The sequence below is a fragment of the Acyrthosiphon pisum genome, chromosome A2, assembly GCF_005508785.2.
Source record: "Acyrthosiphon pisum isolate AL4f chromosome A2, pea_aphid_22Mar2018_4r6ur, whole genome shotgun sequence".
NCBI classification, from domain to species: Eukaryota; Metazoa; Arthropoda; class Insecta; order Hemiptera; family Aphididae; genus Acyrthosiphon; species Acyrthosiphon pisum.
In genome coordinates, this window is record NC_042495.1 from 84,434,884 (window position 1) to 84,454,699 (window position 19,816).

Here is a 19,816-nt window from a genome sequence, read left to right on the forward strand (position 1 = left end):
TCTTAGTGGATACTTGTGGAACTATAAATTTGTATGATGTATTCTAGTTCCATAAGTATCCACTAGGACGGCGCTAGTAATGCTAAAAGGAAAATATCCCCCAAACTCCGCCTGTTGAATAACATTTCATAACCACAATATTCATCTCGTGTACTGTACGTGTGCCAAATGATAAGCTGTTAAGTTGAATATGGTTTAAACCATGATATCCTTAGATATACTTATCTTCGTCCGTAGTTTAAACCACGATTAAAGATATACACCGGTCCGTGTTTTACACATAATGCAAGATACAACAAAACACGTCCCACAGAATACGAAATATGAAACACGCTCTATAATAGCCAATGCCCAATAGGTTATAGCCAATACTATTGAATTTAATAATTTCGATTACAGATTTATTAACACAATTGTTTTGTATCGAATATCGATTTAATTTATTAATAATCGGTAGAATGAGAAGAAATGGATACCCTTGAAGAAGATATTGCAACGATTATAAGAAATGAAATTAGGATACGTAAGAAAAATAAAGCAGTTAAAGGTAGATTTTTTTAGTATTAAAATTATTACGTTGTTTTAAGCTAGGTATAATTGGCATTAATCAGTATTTCATATTATGTTAAAAATGTTCTTCATCCAATAAGCGTAAACCATACATTCTGTTTAAATATAGACCACCAGCTACTGGTGATCGCTGTGTGCTCTGAGACTTTTATTTGTATCTGGGCAAAACTTGACGATCTATTATGTTAATCAATAAAAATTAAAGAGCATTTGCACATTGTTGCTTATGAAAGTAGGAGTTGAGTTTGACATTATTGAGTGACGAAATACACAATAGTAGACTTGGCCACATAGTAGGTATTACTCACGGTTACTAACCTAACTGTGGTATTACTACTTTGATGGGCTATCTTTTTTTTGTTAAGTGGTCTTGAACTTGGCATTTTTATTTAACAGTTAGGTTTTTGCTGTTGATATAATTTACAGTAATATTGTTACAGACTTTACACTGAATACTGCTTTAGAATGTATTGTAATCCTTCATTCATTTCGGCATATTAGTATTTCCCAAGGTTTAAGTCATAATATATAATTTAAACATATTTAAATGTTTTGCAACTACACCGAAATCACTATATTAATATAAATATAGAACAAAATCATTTTAGACTAAAGCTTTATTTTATTATTTTTCAAATACAATAGATATCAAACATATTATGTATGAAACTATTTGTATCAAAAAATATCAAAAAATTTTTTTTTCGTGGAATATCTAACTGAAATTATTTTTAAATTGTTCTTAACAAATGGATTTTTAATTTTAGATACTAATACCAATACAACTACCATTACTTCCAAAACTTTAAGTGATGCTGATCATTCATCGGAGTAAGTATACAAATGGTTTTAACCTGTGTCTACTTGCGTAGGGTAAAAATGAATAATATTTAAAACAAATATTATTATATTTTGTACCGCCATTACTTAAGGACACGTCAGCGCACTATTTGTTTTTTATCTGGCCCACGGGCAGCATAGACAAAATGCATTTACCCAAAATCATTTTTTTTTATGTTTTTAAGTAATCTTAAAGTAAAATCACCCATTACAAAATCAATATAGAATAATATTTTTGAGGGTATCACATATCAATTTGTCTAAATATTATCTCTAAACAATTTAACAACATTTAAATTTACAACATATTTTTGATTATTTTGAAAGTCAAATTCAAACCCAAATAACAATAAAATATTAAATCTATTATATATTAATATTTTTTATTAATTTATATTATCATTGCAAATTGAACATAACACTTTTAAATTAATTTAAAATTATACTAATCAAATTAAGGTTGTATATTATGTACAAAATGTAAAAGAGAAAACAAATATTGCACTGACATCCTCTTAAAAAAAATGCATTACAACAGTTTATTATGCTGGGGTAAATTTTTAATGTGCGTTAGTTAAAGTAGAATCTGAAAACACGCGACTGGTCACAAGTTAATAATTTAAGTCCTATGTTTGTTTGTTTTTTTCTGCAAACTTTCTGAATGCAAAATGTATGTAGGTATTGGTTTTGTTTTCATAGTTAATGAACCTCTAAAAAATAATATATTCATTAAAATGTATAAAACTATGTAGAATTTATTTATGTTCCTATTGTTCCTAATGCCTATAATAATTATATTATGATAAATACTATAACTTTGTAAAATATTACTAATTTATACACAAAATTAATTTAATAAATATCCATAATTACCTAATCATTTATAATATAATTATAACATTTTACATTAGATACAATGATAATTTTATTTTTATAAAACTAATTGTGTTATATTAGTTTCCGACGAACTATAAAAGTAATAGAAGAGCAAAAAGTTGAGTATCACAGATACCAATTTCAAACAGAAAAAAAATTTTGGGTGGTAATTCGTGACTTACATCCTGAAACTGACCCCTGTGACATTAAAAGCGAATTATCCGAGCTAGGACATTTTTTACAAAATGTTATGAACATTCAAATTAAAAAAAAGTCGACCCTAACAACAAACTTAGTGATCAAACTATTGTTAGGCTTCCTTTGTTCTTCTTGGATTTTGAGCCACAAGCAAACAACAAAGACATTTATGATATTAAAAACTTGTGCTATCATATAATAAAAATGGAACCTCCGAGGAAAAATAAAGAAGTTCCACAATGCAAAAATTGCCAAAAAATTGATCACACTCAAAACTACTGTTTCAAAACACCTAAGTGTGTAAAATGTAGTGAAGGACATACTTCACTAAATTGCCCTAAGTCTAAGAAATCAAAGGCGAAATGCGCAAACTGTGGTGAAGGACATACTGCAAATTGGAAAGGATGCATAACTTATAAAAATGCATTAGAAAAAGCTCACCCTAAAAAAATTACAGCAGTACAAAGAATACAACAAAAGCCTTCGAAACCAGTCACTCAAGAAGTTTGTTTTGCACAGATGACTAGTTCTTCCAACGAAAATCAAAAAGGTCCACTGACTCAAACCCGTACACAAAAAAAAATGTACTTTCGCTTTCTGACGTTTTGGCAGCAATAACAAAATTAAATGAGAGATTGGACAGGCTTTAAAACAGCCAGCTGAAAACCAAAGCGCAAAAGAAAAAGAAATGAGTAGAAAGCTTCGAATCATAACATGGAATGCTATCGAGCTTATTCAACGAAAACAAAAACTTGATCATCTTATGAATAATGAAAAAATTGACATTGCTTTAATTTCGGAAACCCATTTCACCACGTGGACCACTTTAAAATTACGTGGCTATCGAATTTATACAACAGAACATCCAAGCAATCGCGCTCATGGAGAAACTGCAGTAATAATAAAAGAAACAATTAAACATTATGAACTTAATAAACATCCTCAAGAACATTTACAGGCAACTACCTACACAGCATTTTAATATTTCCCAACTATGGTATAAATATTTTCAGGAAAACAATATAGTTGTCAAAATATTTGAAAAAGTTGTGTAAATAATAAGGAAATATTTTATTTATATTTTTTGGCCAAGAAGTTCACTTTTTTAAAATATTTTGTAAAAAACATTAACAAAACATTTTAATCATATTTTTTTTGAAAATATTTTCAAGGAAACAAAAATATTAAGTCAACATTTTTGTGGAATATTTTATTATTTTATGAGAATCAAATATTTATACAATATTATTAGTCAAATATTCATTATTCAATCACTCCAAAATATTATTTCCCAAATGCTGTGTGGGTAGTGTCCATATTAATGACGGCAACAACGATCTAACTATCTCTGATATTTATTGTCCACCAAGACATAAAGTTAATAGAATTCTTCCAGACACTCGGTAGCAGATTCATTGCTGGAGGATAATTGGGAATACGGATAGTATGATGCAATATGTACTTTGTACAGTCGTATTTATTAGGTACAGATATGGATATCTAATATACGTACGGTAAAGATGTAAAGTCTCATTCAACGTGTATGTGTGGTGCGTCACAGTAGACAGATATAACTCAATATGGCTAATAGGTTGAAAAAAAATGTAGTACAAGCAATAATTAAATTTTGGATTTATAAATTTAAATTCAGCGCTCATATTATTTTACCCATATTATAGTAAAACATAGTCAAACAGTCGCGGTTGGTAGATGGGTGGGTAAAATAATCCTATAAAATTAATTTTTCAAAGTATTGCATTAAAGTATCGAGTATTTTTTGACAAAATTATTTTGTGAAATACTCGACACATAGTCTAAAAATGTATCGCTATACTTCATATAATTATATCGAGATACAAGATACAAGATACAATTGTATCTTAGATACTGCCCAATCCTGTATATAATTTATATCTAGTATGTTAAATATGTATAATTGTCAAACATATTTATAAAGACTATAAAGCCCCAGGGCATTTAAAAAAAAAAAAATTTATATTTATAAACTTATAAATTATAATTCAGCAATTAAACATAAAATTAAAGTTCAATACACAATAACTCTGAATTAATACTCGTCTTTATAGGGAATATTGAATTGAATGTAATATTTCTCTGTTTTATAGATCAAAGAAAATATTTCAAGGAACAAAAATGGAAATAAAGGAACAATCTAATGAGGTTTGTATGTTTGTACTTATATTATTTTGACTAAAACAATAATACATTCATTTATTTTATGGATATTATGTGAAACTTTTAGATGCATTATATATTATTATAAAATATATATAAAATAGTGATAATTAAAATTAGAGCTTTTAAATATGAATATTTGGAATACAAAGTTCTATTTTTTAGGCGGTACTTAATGTAAAAAAAAAAGTACTGGAAGAAGTGACAGAAAAAACACTAATCGCTAACAATCAGGAATCCAATGAATTTCAAAAAAAGGCACAGACAAATTTTAGTTGTTCTGTTTGTTCTAAGACATTTGAGTTTCAATCTTTATTATTGAGGCACAATAGACAACATAGTTACGAAAAACCATTTGAATGCTTAATTTGTGCCAGATTATTTACACAAAAAACATCTTTAGATCATCACTTAATAATACATTTTGGTGAGAAATCTTTTGAATGCAAAATTTGTGGACTAACATTTTCGAAAAAATCAAACTTAAGAACACATGAAAAAACACATACCAAGGAAAAACGTCTAGCATGTAATTTTTGTAACAAATTGTTTAAGCATTCGTTTACATTGGTTAATCACCGTAGGACCCATACCGGTGAAAAACCATTTGAGTGTGATGTGTGTCTTAAATCATTTGCAAAAAAATACGGATTAGATGTACACTATCGAATTCATACTGGTGAGAGACCATACTTATGTGGAATTTGTAAGGTATCATTCCTTACCAACAGCGATCTTAAGAAACATACTCAAAGAATACACAAAACATGATTTTAACATTGTGTCAGTTATAAGCCATTTTGTACTAATTTTTCATTTATTCATACCATAAAATATTACGGAACTATGTAATAGAATTTGGTTCCATATAATTGTAAAAAGAAATGTAAATTATAATATATTATGTTAAATAATGAGTGTAATGTTATGTTTAACAATGTTATATGTTACTGTATAAGGTTAAATAATATTTTATTCTTTAAATAAAGATGTCATGTGGTAATAGTTTTTAAAAATTACATTAATAATAATTAATATACTTAGAAATTTATTCTATATATCATATAAATCAAACCAATTTTAAATACCAAACTAAAAAAATTTACTTACATCACACTAGTCCACCCTATCCTTTCCTATGGACTTTCTGAATGGTGAGGAACAGATCATACTCACTTTCAGAATCTTGAAATCATTTTAAACTCACTACTCAAATTAATTTTCTATAAACTTTATAGTACCTTAGTACAACCACAGAACAATATAGAAGCGATACTCGATCAGCTGATCGGTCCTCTGTATCCCTACGTTAGGGCTGACGGTATTGAAAATAATTTTTGGTGTTACAGTATTGATTTCAATACCAGTTTGAAAGGGTATACCGAAGTGATACAGTATATCAAAATACCGATATTGTATGGTATACCGAAATATTTTACTTTAATATTGTTTCATAGTATATTATATTATATAGAATTTATATTATTGTTATCGATACTTGAAAACAGCAAGCACTAAAACTTGCAATAATAATTATTTTATACTTCAAATTAAATTAATTTTAACGAATGCTACGAGTTGCTACTTTAACTCCTTTAAATAAGGATTATTCATGTTTTTTGGAAAATATATGTATTATTTTGAACCATGTCCCTCCTTAGATTTTATAGCTTATTAAGGAATAAATTTGAGTGTAACGATTAAACGATACATATTATATCGGTATAAAAGGATCGTTTAATAAAACACATATGTGTGGTGTATCGAATAGTCTAATAGACTTGCTATGAACAAAGATATATAGCCATATAATAGGTATTTAATGAGTAATGACTATTAACTATAACTATTTTTTATAGATATTATTAATTGTGTTAACGGATTGTATAATTTAATTATTTACACAAAAATAAATATATTATACGCATATACACAAACACAGTATGTATAAATCGTACAGGCAATAAAATCTAAAGTATATTAATTAGAGATGGGAGCTCGGTAAATTGTACCAATAATTTTTTTTATCTGTTAATATTTTTTACCATTTTAAAATTCGAGTGACCACTCATTTCAATTGTTTTCACATGCACGACAACGCTATACTGCTATAGTGACCTCCATATCTCCACAATGCATGATATAAAATATAGTTATATACCTACTTATATTTATACCATGCATAATATGAGATCTTCCAGCAAATAATTATTACTGATACAATTTTTAACACCATCATCTCTGATTTACTTTAAATAATATTTTTAGTCCAATATAACTAATATAAGTTGAAGGTGCTAAACACCCCCTGGCACCCCCTGTTTGTGCGACAAGGCATACTTATAAATCATAATATATTTAAAAAAATATAATAGTATAATACTTGTAGTAAGGAGTGGACGAGTGGTATATTGGTTAAATGGTTGGGACGTTAGATTAGTTATAAAAATGTTATTGAGTTCGTATTCAACTTACTAAATAAAAATATTATACAGTATTAAAAAGTTTACGTATAATTTAACGAAAAAAAATGTACGGTAAAATTCCCATCTATAATATTAATCCGTTGGTACAACTGTTCTATGGTACAACTGACATTAGATGATAGTTACCATCATGAACCACGGTTGTGATAATATTATTGTGATAATTAATCTGTGACTGTACCAGACACCGTCCAGTGATAAAGAAAAAAATCTGTGCTGTTAAAAATGTATACTTTATTGGTACCTGGCAATTATTATAAATTATAAATATTCATCATTATTCTTGACTTATAAGTATACATTTTGTTGCCTTTTGGCGATCGGTTTTGGTCGTTTATCCTATTAAATTGCTGTCTCACGTGTGTTTGTATCACAGCCCAAAAATGGTAAGCGATAATGTCTTGTCTATTTACTCTAACAAACACATTTTGGTACACATTTAACATAATATTATGTGTTTAACAATTCCCATACTATTTAAGTTGAAATTCTATTATTTTTCTATGTTAGTCTGATATCCAAATGGACTGTGCACTAGATCTTATGCGGCGTTTACCGCCTCAAAAAATTGAAAAGCACTTGAGTGATCTCATCGACCTAGTTCCGAGTTTGTGCGAAGATTTATTGTCTTCTGTCGATCAACCGCTAAAAATCATACGAGACAAGCAAGTTGGCAAAGATTTTTTACTTTGTGATTATAACAGAGATGGGGACTCATACCGGTAAGGCAATAATGTAAATAATATATTTTGAATTACATAAATAACCATTTCATTGTTCTTTCACTTTTTTAGATCACCTTGGAGTAATACATATTTTCCACCGCTGGATGATGGTGCTGTCCCAACTGAAAAGTTGCGCAAGCTTGAAATAGACGCCAATATGGCTTTTGATCAATATAGAGAAATGTATTTTGAAGGTGGTGTGTCTTCTGTCTACCTGTGGGATTTAGACCAAGGTTTTGCTGGTAAGAGATATTCACTTTTAACTTAACCATACTATAAATTGTATATATTAGTACCTAATCATATTATTATTTAATTAATAATAGTGACTTATAAGTACCTCCTATAATAATATAATATACTGAGTGGTTCTTTTATTATTGAACACTCATCATTCAAACATTTTTTTTTAAAAAAAAAATGATTAATTACTCTACTCCCCTACCATAATATTTAAGTGGCTTGGTATGGCAAGTACTGAGTGTACACTCAACTGTGGAAACGCACTGAGTATACGTAACGGCCGGCATCGCTAGTTCTCGGATGGGTGACCACTCAGGATTTTTAGCAACGAATCCTTGCCACACATACCAAACATGTTTTCAACAGTTCCTCCCCCTACTAACAACTTACAAATAAACAAAAAACCAATAACTAATGACCTAAGATACTGGGCTCAAGCTTAATAAAAAAAAAAATAATAATAATATTTAAAAATTATTTTTTCTTAGGTGTTATATTGATTAAAAAAGTAGGAGATGGATCTAAGAAAGTACGTGGTACTTGGGATTCTATACACGTAGTGGAAGTCCAAGAAAAAAATACTGGTCGTAACGCACATTATAAACTCACATCAACAGTTATGCTGTGGTTGCAGACTAATAAAGCTGTGTCGGGTAGTATGAGCCTGGCAGGCAGTTTAACCAGGCAAACAGAAATGGACAGTCCGGTGTCAGATTCTTCACCACATATAGCTAATATTGGACGTATGGTTGAGGACATGGAGAATAAAATGCGTAATACTCTGAACGAAGTATACTTTGGAAAAACATGTGACATAATGAATGGCTTACGAAGTGTAGTGCCATTGAATGCCGACGATGAAAATAAAGAAGCGTTGAGACAAGACTTAACTGCTGCCTTACAGAAACGGCATACCAAGTCTGATGCAAAAGATTCCACTAATCCAACTAGTAATTAATAATTGTATTAAAATAGATCTTCCAATATTTTTTATGAACATACTGGACTTACTTTTATTTCACTAGAAAACTATTGGGTTTAAATGAAATCAAATGTGGCCTAATCATTCAACATTTTGTTATGTTTGATTCAACTATTTAATATGTTATGATGTTATCAAATCGTTTATCAATGATTTAAATTATGGTTTCCTTAAGTAATTTCTTATTATTTTTTTTCTTCAAATAATAGAATGTTTGGGTTTACCAATCTTTATAAAAGTACTCCACCCCATTAAATTTGAATGGCTTATTATTATGCTTAAGACTTAAAATTGTTGTATAATATTTGAACACAATTTTATGTTACTACTAAACGTGCTATGTTCAAGTTATAAAAAATAATTTTAAAGTTTTACGAATTATACTGTTTCTGAAATATTGTTTACGTATTATCGACTTCTAAAGTTAACATAATATTATACAAATATTATATTCTGTTGATTGAATTTATGTTGTAGGTCTGCACACTACATACATTATTCAAAATATATTATTTAAGTCACACTTATTTTATTATGGAACTTAATTATATCATAGGATTAAAAAAAAAAATAATAACATTTGTATGATTTAATATATATTTATCAAAGTTAAATTAATAATGAATTCAATATATAGGTAATATTTTTTAAAATTGTATGTGTATAATATTTATTAATTTTTATTATTTTCATTACATTTTTTTATTAAGGTATATAGTAGTCCTACTGGCTACTGCCTATTAATATATTATATATTTTTAGTTACTCGTCATCATTAATTAAATAATTTTACTCCTAATACTATTCAAATTAAATAACATTGTATTTATTGGTATGATTAAAAATGTTTAACAAATGTTAATTTTTAAAATATTTTTTTAAAATCCCTTATAATATTATTATACTCATCAATCATCGTGCAATATGTGTGGACTGAGGATGACCTCTACATTTTTCTCGGCTCATGAATATTTCTTAATTTTTTTACTTTTTGATTTAGGCTTAGAACAAACATTTTGGGCATATCTACAATCTAAATACTGTTTATTAATCATTCAATAAATACCAAATTACGTTGTAATTCCATATCTGCCCAATAAATTCTGAATTTTGGTAATTACCATTATATTTAAGCCTTGGTAACTACTGATATGGAACATGTTAATATACAGCACGGAAAGATGAGTTTTATCCACTGACTAAGATTAACAGGACTGGAAACGAACCTTTATCACTTGAATTGTTTTGGAAACTTAACGAGCAATCATGGAGACAAAATTGAATAAGTCACTTAATAGTTATAGCCTAGAACAATGGTTATAGAACATACAGTATATGAAGCTGATGAAAAAAGACAAATACTAAGATCGCTCGTTGACTTTTTGTAACAGATGTGTATCTTTTCATATACTGTGCACCATTGTTCGTTTACAGTCCTGTTAATCTTAGTCCGTGGTTTTATCCAAGATATTCTGAAATAAACTTCTGTAAAAAAATATGAGTGCATTTTTTTGCAAATTTTTAATGGATTTAAATATTGTTGAAATAATTTGTAAAAGTACTCTACAATATGTATTAACAACTCCAAGAGAATTAATAATGTATTATAATTCATCAAGTATTAACAAGTATACAGCTTAAAATGACCAAGTGATTTAATAGAAAAGTATTTATATTAGTAAAAAGAAAATGTACTAATATTGATTTAACGAAACAATCCATACAATAACTGTAAATTTTAAAAATCTTGTCATTCCATTATGAATAAAAAATAATAAAAACTGTTGTTAATAATAAATTGCTATTCAATTCCCAATAAATTAAAGTCATGTAAACATTGATACAGGTTTAATTTACAAGAGCTAAATCATTTTTTCTTTTAACTGCATTTTTATACATTTAAGTAGTTTAATTCGTAATCTAATGACACTTTCAAAAAAAAAAAAAAATGTTTGTTGGCAATCATAGTTCATTATTTTTATTTTTACAAACAATCATCAAAATTAGTATTATTATTTAATTTGTTTTTATAGGTAATCGTAATTAATTACTTCACAGTTATTTCTTACAATATCATACATTTGGATTCTTTATTAAACCGTGCTTATTAGGTGGCTAAAGTGATAATGGCAAATTGATAAATGGTATTCGATTGTTGACATTAATGTTTTAGGTATGTATGGTGATTAAAAAAAATTGTGAAAGGAAAAAAGTGTAATGTTTTGTGATGTTCTTCTCGTAGTAGGATTAACTTGAAATTTGAACTATATAGGTCCCCTATATTGATATGTATCGCATGCAAACTGCAAAGTATGAATTTAGGAGTTGAAATTCATAACCCTTCATATTTTTTTAGTTTTGGACATATACATTTTATTTCGTACTTTTCCTATCATAAATTCCTATATTACTTGTTTTACAATATAATTAATTTGGATTCTCTATAAGGTGGCTTAGGCTATTTAATGGTATTTGATTCTTGTTATAATAATATTGGAAATTTGTAATTAACTCAGATTAAAAGTATGCCTAAATTAGGTACAAACCTAGGCATATTGAGATTGACTATTTCTCTAAATATCTTGCAAATAGTTTATTTTAAATCATGATTATTAAATAATTCTTAAAGAATTTCAACTGCTAAATTCATACTTTGCATGCGATACCTACCAATATAGGGAACTTATGATTCAAATTTCAAGTTGTAAAAGTTAGTTATAAGAAAAAAATGATTCAGCTCTTGTAAATTAAACCTATATCAATTATTTCAATTAAGAGCATTAATGCATATTTTACTAAACTTTAGAGGACCATAGTTAATAAACTAGCGAACCAATATTGAACCAAGATCAAATCTTGTCGGCCAACGGTCTTTGATAGACCAGTAGGTCACTAATGGCCGTACCGGTCACCGGATGCCAAAATTACATGTTGGTTTGAGTCTTTGAGACGCTCGTTGCCCATTGGCCAACCATTATTTTTTATCGTGGTATCTAGGTATTTACTAATCTATCTACTTCGGCGGCGGTACAGGACTGATAAATGATAACAGATAAAAAATAAAAACATTCAATAGACAATGTTTATTTTGTGGACCGTTTAAACACCAAACGTGAAACGATAGTGTGCGTTAGGTCTGTTACTCTGTAAAAAATGGACAGGAGCAAAAACTCATCCGCTAGTCCGACACCGGTGTCGAAATCGGAGAAAAAGGAACCTCTCTCGCTTGAGGAACTTTTGGCTAAGAAAAAAGCAGAAGAGTTGGCCAGAAGCAAGGTAAGTGCACTTTCGATTTGGTCGGTCGACTTTGATTGCAGGGTGGCTCATGCGAGTTTTGTTCGACGACTTTTTCAGCCCGTATTTTTGACAAAAGAACAACGAGCTGCTGAAGCCCTTCGGAAGAGACAAGAGGAAGGTGAACTGGTGAAGAAGAAGCAGGAGGAGGAACGCAAGAAGCGCATAGAGTTCTTGCACCAAGCGGACGGCGGGCATGGCAGTAACAACCATAGGGACGATCGGTAGCGACTGCCTTGCTGTTATTTAATTGGACATAGTCAGATAACGCATACATTTTTTTTTCAGCGATCGTGACAGAGACCACCATAGAGACAGAGATCGCGATCGAGATCGTGAACGCGAAAGGGATAAAGAACACGACCGCCGAGAACGAGAACGTAAGAGGGATAAAAAAGAAGAGCCCGAAGACAAGGAACAGTTCAAAGATAAGGAGAAGGAACAGGAAGCCATACGAGAGCGTTATTTAGGCTTAACAAAGAAAAAAAGACGCGTTCGTCGATTAAACGATAGAAAATTTGTTTTTGACTGGGATGCGTCTGAAGATACATCAATCGATTATAATGCTTTGTACAAAGAGCGTCATCAAGTACAGTTTTTTGGTCGTGGTAATGTAGCAGGTATTGACATTAAAGCACAAAAAAAAGATCAATCCAAATTTTATGGTGAGCTTATGGAAAAACGTAGAACTGAAGCCGAGAAGGAGCAAGAAAAAGTAAGGCTGAAAAAAGTAAAACGAAAAGAAGATAAACAGAAATGGGACGACCGACACTGGTCAGAGAAAGAATTGGACGAAATGACAGAGAGGGATTGGAGAATATTTAGAGAGGACTATAATATAACAATCAAAGGTAATTTTAGAAACAAATCCAGATTTTAATTTCATTCTAAATTAATTATTAATTTTATACTCAAGGGGGTAGAATACCAGAACCTATTCGTAAATGGAAGGAGTCTACAATTAAAAGTGAGATCATGGAGATCATTGAAAAAGTTGGATACAAGGAGCCTACACCTATTCAACGACAAGCTATTCCCATCGGTTTCCAAGTAAATAGTTTTATTTTAAAATTTTTATTTTATTACATTCCCTATTATTTATAGAATCGTGATATTATTGGTGTTGCCGAAACTGGTTCTGGTAAGACTTTGGCTTACCTCATACCACTTATTGAATGGATTCAGTCTTTACCTAAAATGGAACGGGAAGAAGATGTTGATCAAGTAATGATGATTAATTTTTATTTATTAAAATATATTCAAAGAATATTGAGAAAATTGTATTTTAAATAATTGTTTTAGGGTCCTTATTCAATTATATTGGCACCGACCCGTGAGCTGGCTCAACAGATAGAAGAAGAAACTTTAAAATTCGGACAGCCATTGGGTATTAGAACTGTAGTAGTTGTTGGAGGTTTGTCTAGAGAAGAACAAGGATTTAGATTAAGATTAGGATGTGAAGTAATTAATTAACATATTACAATACAATTCAATATCTTCCTACTACTTTATATCTTATTTATATGTTGTTCTATAGATTGTTATTGCAACACCTGGTCGTTTGATTGATGTTCTGGAAAACAGATATTTAGTTTTGAACCAATGCACGTATATTGTGTTGGACGAAGCAGACAGGATGATAGACATGGGTTTTGAACCAGACGTGCAAAAGATTTTGGAGTACATGCCAGTGACAAATTTGAAACCAGATAACGAGGATGCTGAAGACGAGTCCAAATTATTAGCAAATTATTATACAAAAAAAAAATATAGACAAGTAAACAAAAGTTTAATAGATAAAGAACATTAATGACTTATAATTGTGTTGATTTGTTAGACTGTGATGTTTACTGCTACCATGCCTCCAGCTGTGGAACGTTTGGCTCGAACATATTTACGTCGTCCTGCTGTTGTTTACATTGGATCCATTGGTAAACCTGTAGAACGTACCGAACAAATAGTCCACATGATGAGTGAAAATGATAAGCGTAAAAGACTTATTGAAATTCTCAGTCGTAAAGTTGATCCACCAATTATTATATTTGTCAACCAAAAAAAAGGTGCCGATGTGTTGGCTAAGGGTCTGGAGAAACTTGGGGTAAATATAATGTATATTTATGAATTACATTTTTTAGTACTATGGCTCAGAAATTAAACATAATATATTAATTCTGTTTTAGTATAATGCGTGTACACTTCATGGTGGTAAAGGACAAGAACAGAGAGAGTTTGCTCTGGCAAGTCTCAAAGGTGGCGTAAAAGATATTTTGGTTGCAACCGATGTGGTTGGTCGTGGTATTGATATCAAAGATGTGTCTATGGTTATCAATTATGATATGGCTAAATCTATTGAAGGTAATTTAATTATTGGTTATCTAATACGCTTTTTATGGTCATTCAAAAAAAAAAAAAACAACCAACATTATAATTATTGGATTTTTAATTTTTCTTCCCCCTCTAGATTATACTCATCGTATTGGACGTACGGGTCGTGCTGGAAAGACTGGAGTGGCTATTTCATTTTTGACAAAAGATGATTCACCATTGTTTTATGATCTCAAACAAGTCATACAAGCTAGTCCAGCATCGACTTGTCCTCCAGAGTTGGCAAATCATCCAGAAGCACAACATAAACCCGGCACTGTAATGATGCCCAAAAAGAGACGAGAAGAAAAAATCTTTGCTTGAATTAAAATTATTTTAATATTTAATTTAGGGTTCTCAAATTACAAAAAAATTATTTTATTTTATTACGAATTTATTTTTATCACATTTGTTTTTATCTAAAAATAACAATTTTTGGATTAATTGTGAAAAAAATATACACATATTGAAATGTCCATGTCCCACATCTAATTTATCCCTTAATCCATCCGTGTCTTGATATCACGCACAATTATCTTGTCTTTTTTACTGAAATACAAGAAATTATTTGTTAAATATATATTGATTGTCAAGATATTTGAATAAAGAAAATAATTTTACTTACATAATGTAAACCTTTGCACCCCAACCAGAAATAGCGTCACGATTGCAAGCACTAACCAAAGCTTGTGATATAGTTTCAAATAGTTGATCCTCTTCCATATCAGGCTCCCAAAGAGCTTCACAAAGACCATATAATTGACTTGAACTAGTACCTCCCACCACAAAGTTATCAGACTTATTCACACAACCAATTAAATCCATGTCGCACATGTATGGTTCCAAAGTTACTTCATCCAAGGCAACTATCATTGGTTCGACGAAGAATGGTGAAAATCTGTTACAAAACAAAATGATTATTACAAAATGTATACAGTGTAAATTAAGTAAGAACTATTAAACATTAAAACTAAAAATTGAAGATTTTATACAAAAATCTAATAATCACATTGGAAGGGTTGAACAGAAACAATTTTAATAAGTTTATTAATAAATAGTCTGTATAGTTTATGAAATTTAAAAAAAGATATTATATAATATATATATTATTATGATGCATTTATGTTATGGCATTTGTAAGCAATTATAATAGTCTGAATTAGTGGCATGTCGAAGATATTATTTTGGAGCAATTGCTCCTTCAAAATTGTTGGATGGTGGGTGGTCCCCCTGCCACAAAATACCTAGCCACCTAGGTTGAACTAGGTAGATATATCGTAGAAATATCATATCCGATTATACAAATCATTAAAAATGTAGGTACGCATATTTTGCAAATTTTTAATCTAAACTTTTTTGCTGATTTTAAAATGCTGTTATAAACATTAAGGGGATGGGTGGGTGGGTATCTTGTATACATTTTTGCTTCTCACCAAAAATAAGTTCAACACGCTACTGGTCTGAATATATAACTAGGGCCTTTCTTACAATGTCCAGTAAAGTGTATGATAACGCTAACTGGCAGAATTTATTTTGTGTTACCGATAGAATTCTGCCGGTTAGTCTTAACCAATACTTAACCGAATATTGTAAGAACGACCCTAAATAATAAATACTTAAATATAAAGCATAAGCTCTAACTTGATATAACTTCACGTTATGATGGATGTATTGGTGATAGACAAATAAGTTAGGCATAATTTTTATGTTTAAATTAAATCAATGAAAATACTTATATAAACATAATTGAAAATAATGATTATTGACCTTTTTGGGCACTGGCCTTAACAAAACCTAAACTTGCGATTAATTTGTCTTATATAAAAATAATTTACCGGTTTTCATACAACAAATTGGAGACTAGAGATGCTAATGCTTTAGGAGATATTTTCCGATTTTCTTTTAACTCGTATAACCTTTTCCTGAACATAATTTTCTCGTACACAGTAAATATATCTGTAGCTAGACCAGGAAATCCCATAAATGTATGAGGATTTATTTGAAAAACTTTCTATAATTCAAAAACTAAAACAATTAAATATAGATGATGATAAAAAATAATAATAAATAAATAAAATAAAACATACCGTGAAATCAAGAGACACTGTTTGGGCTTGTATACCAAATCGCTTATCAGTTGCAATGGCAACACAGTCCTTGCCTTTCATCCCAATTAAGGCGCCACCATTATAGTCCATAATACTCTATAAATATTTACAAAACAATTATACAATTTATATACCCATAAAAACCATACATAATAAATATATAAGAATCATATTTTCACAAGCTCCTGAGCTTTATTAAAACAAAACAAACGGCATAAAGTCTAAGCTAACTTTATTAATAGACCAGTTAAATTAATTAATTTAAGACTTAAATATTAATTAATTAGATGCTGATTCTTTACATACCCCCTTTACCTTTTAACAGTTTTATTTAAAAGCAAAATTTTTATGGATTTTGTTAAGAATTTATAATAAAATAATAATTTATGAAAAATATCATATTATTATATCCATAGACTTACAATTTAGCTGATAGGTAAATAAGCTCTATAAGCTCTAATAATAAGCTCTATAAGTACCTTTTAGAATAAAATATAATGTTATCTATTTTTAAACATCATTATTTTAATAACCATCAATTTAAACAACTTTAGTCATTAGAAAATAGAAGTATTCAGGGAGTTATTACTAATGCTTGTAACATTATCATTACAACAATAGTCAACAAATGTAATAAATATGTTTATTGTATATTGAAATATTGAATAGTAAAATGCTTTACTAATTCATACAAAATTGCATATTATTGTATTGAAACACGTAAATACGTAATATAATATTAATCCATTAGTTTATGCTTATCAAAAGATATTATCAATCAACACTTTACCATTTTGAAAGAAGTTGTATATGAAACTCTGCAGTTGAAAAATTCTTAAAAACGCAGATCCTCACGACCTCACAGCAGTTACAACTTTTAAAACAAAAATAAAAAGTGCCAATTCATTATCAATTATTATTTATCACGTTATAATAAAATTATAAACATATAGTACAAAGTAAGTAAAAAGAAAAACTCGAACATAACAACCTACTAAAACATCCAGGGAAACGTTTATAACATCAACACCAAATCTGCGGACCACGGCTTAAGATGAAATTATTTAAGATAGATTATTCTATCTTAAACCTTGCCACGGACTAAGGTGTATATCTTGTCCGTAAATATGACATAATATATATAATCTGTGTATAATCAATAATCATAGAACAATATAATTATATAAATCATTCTATTTCCGTTGCAGAAAGGCTGAATCACACCTTTATCCACATTGGGCTGAACGCAGTGTCTTGACGCTAAACTGCTTAGGTACTCGTTTCTGTATTGTAGCGTTGTACTATGGGACTATAATATAGTATAACTATATGTTTAAAAAATAAATAAATTCTGTAAATAAAAATTAAGGTAGGTACGTAATTTTGTACCTACGGCCTACGCATATTATGTTCTCTAAAGGAATGACGTATTGACGTATATTTACGTAAATTTTTAGTTTTGGTATTTATCAAATTTTAATGATTGTATATTGATTTGTACGGATTTGGAACATTCAATGAAATGTAACACGCAACATAAATTCACGTCTTTCCTCCAGGGTGTGAAATGTGAATTACCTACATAATATTACCTACGTAAATGTCCGTCATTACTTTTTAAACATTTTAGATTTATTATTTTATAAGATTCTGAGCAGAGCGATGAATGTATTGATTTTACTATAATATGTGTGTTTTTTTTTATTTGTCGTCACTTTTTGAGGCAGTAAAAAATAAAAATGCTGTAGAATCTATTCAGGTATAACACGATTGACGATATGATCTGTCTTCTTTTAGTTGATATGTGTGGATAATGGATATTACCTTATTGTTAGATTGTGTATTTAAATATTAATGGGTAATGGGTCTAACACTCTAACGTCAATTTTTGAAATTTTTTTAAGAGAAATTTGGCCTTTATAGTTATTTCATTGACCTTATTACAAAAATAATTTAATTTGGCGGACGGCGACTGCCTGAATAGAGATTAAGGGAGGTAGTTTGATTGCGATAATAATAAAAAAAAACTTTTATTCAAGTCCAAAAAGTTTTATAGTAGGCATTTATATTTTTTATAATAACTAATGAGTAATAACCTAAAAAAGGTTATTAGTGTATGAACAAATAATTTTAGGTGAGACTCATCAAGTCTCCCATCTATGGTCTCGTCACGTTTATATTTATAATTTATATATAATATAATTAGGTAGGTTCCTATAATATATTATTGAATTAAGCATCATGATTTAAACTATCACGTTTTTATACAATCATCGTGTGAACCCGGCTTGAGAAGTAAAATATTGTGAGATAGGCCATAGGCTGCACTGATGCAGTTAGATCTTTAGATCTATTGTCTAAAATATGTATGTACCTACCTATTGTGTAGAAAATACTGTTATACTATAAAGATTCTATAATATATTAATATAGTTGAGTTAAGTTGTACTGTATTAAATCCGTATACTACTGTCACATTCACGTGTTATATTTATAATAAAATAACTACATTTTGGTATTTGGACATGAACAACAGTATTATATTTTTAAACTAAACACATAATTTCATAAAAATTTGTTTTTTTTTTTTTAAAAAAAGAACGGGATGGTCTGACATTCTGACCACCACATAGCAACGAATGCACCATATTATATCAATATAATAGTGTAACAAAAAAGCGTCTTACGACTCACGATGTTTTGGTGACCACGGCCAATAAAAATGTATGTAAAAAAAAATATTTTTTTGTATTGCCATAGTTAAACAGTTACTATAAATGTCATAAAAATCTTAATTTTCAATTTTGAATCATACAATTTAAACATACAAATACTAAATAGGGTGATTATACTTTGAAATATCATTATTTATAAAAAAAATTTGTGATTCTAATTTTTATTTGTTGATGTTTAAATATAACAAATTGCATTTGA

At 29.1% G+C, this 19,816-nt stretch overlaps 4 protein-coding genes across 4 annotated transcripts; 3 read left to right on the forward strand and 1 right to left on the reverse strand.

The window, feature by feature from the left end:
• The first annotated feature begins 210 nt into the window (after positions 1-210).
• LOC100164112 (gastrula zinc finger protein XlCGF71.1) lies at positions 211-5,685 on the forward strand. The gene is made up of 4 exons (XM_001946679.5): positions 211-547; positions 1,338-1,401; positions 4,611-4,665; positions 4,846-5,685. The coding sequence occupies exons 1-4, from the start codon at positions 469-471 to the stop codon at positions 5,449-5,451; spliced, it is 804 nt and encodes a 267-aa protein (XP_001946714.1). The 5' UTR covers positions 211-468; the 3' UTR covers positions 5,452-5,685.
• A 1,699-nt stretch (positions 5,686-7,384) lies between these two features.
• Positions 7,385-9,131, forward strand: LOC100159311 (F-actin-capping protein subunit beta). The gene is given in 4 exon segments (NM_001293399.1): positions 7,385-7,552; positions 7,677-7,888; positions 7,961-8,133; positions 8,623-9,131. Coding segments are annotated over 4 exon segments (858 nt in total). The 5' UTR covers positions 7,385-7,549; the 3' UTR covers positions 9,093-9,131.
• A 3,037-nt stretch (positions 9,132-12,168) lies between these two features.
• Positions 12,169-15,394, forward strand: LOC100163489 (probable ATP-dependent RNA helicase DDX23). The gene is made up of 10 exons (XM_001946572.4): positions 12,169-12,392; positions 12,471-12,634; positions 12,699-13,261; positions 13,327-13,460; positions 13,515-13,634; positions 13,713-13,871; positions 13,948-14,187; positions 14,248-14,508; positions 14,591-14,765; positions 14,872-15,394. The coding sequence occupies exons 1-10, from the start codon at positions 12,270-12,272 to the stop codon at positions 15,096-15,098; spliced, it is 2,166 nt and encodes a 721-aa protein (XP_001946607.1). The 5' UTR covers positions 12,169-12,269; the 3' UTR covers positions 15,099-15,394.
• LOC100161358 (proteasome beta 3 subunit-like) lies at positions 15,151-17,765 on the reverse strand. Its single transcript, NM_001162010.2, has 5 exons — positions 17,673-17,765; positions 16,862-16,978; positions 16,610-16,785; positions 15,400-15,672; positions 15,151-15,323 (listed from the first exon to the last, which is right to left on the reverse strand). Exons 1-5 carry the CDS (start codon positions 17,673-17,675, stop codon positions 15,275-15,277), a joined length of 618 nt encoding a protein of 205 aa, NP_001155482.1. The 5' UTR covers positions 17,676-17,765; the 3' UTR covers positions 15,151-15,274.
• Positions 17,766-19,816: the final 2,051 nt, after the last annotated feature.

Bases quoted from the DNA above. Each gene is read 5' to 3' on its own strand.
- LOC100164112 (XM_001946679.5), top strand. From the start codon at position 469: ATGGATACCCTTGAAGAAGATATTGCAACGATTATAAGAAATGAAATT. The intron at 548-1,337 runs GTAGATTTTTTT...TTTTAATTTTAG, and splicing joins GAAAAATAAAGCAGTTAAAG to ATACTAATACCAATACAACT. The intron at 4,666-4,845 runs GTTTGTATGTTT...TCTATTTTTTAG, and splicing joins TAAAGGAACAATCTAATGAG to GCGGTACTTAATGTAAAAAA.
- LOC100163489 (XM_001946572.4), top strand. From the start codon at position 12,270: ATGGACAGGAGCAAAAACTCATCCGCTAGTCCGACACCGGTGTCGAAA. The intron at 13,262-13,326 runs GTAATTTTAGAA...TTTATACTCAAG, and splicing joins CTATAATATAACAATCAAAG to GGGGTAGAATACCAGAACCT. The intron at 13,635-13,712 runs GTAATGATGATT...TAATTGTTTTAG, and splicing joins GGGAAGAAGATGTTGATCAA to GGTCCTTATTCAATTATATT.
- LOC100161358 (NM_001162010.2), bottom strand. The intron at 16,786-16,861 runs GTATGTTTTATT...TTTGAATTATAG, and splicing joins CAGTGTCTCTTGATTTCACG to AAAGTTTTTCAAATAAATCC. The intron at 15,673-16,609 runs GTAAATTATTTT...GTTTTGTAACAG, and splicing joins AATTTGTTGTATGAAAACCG to ATTTTCACCATTCTTCGTCG.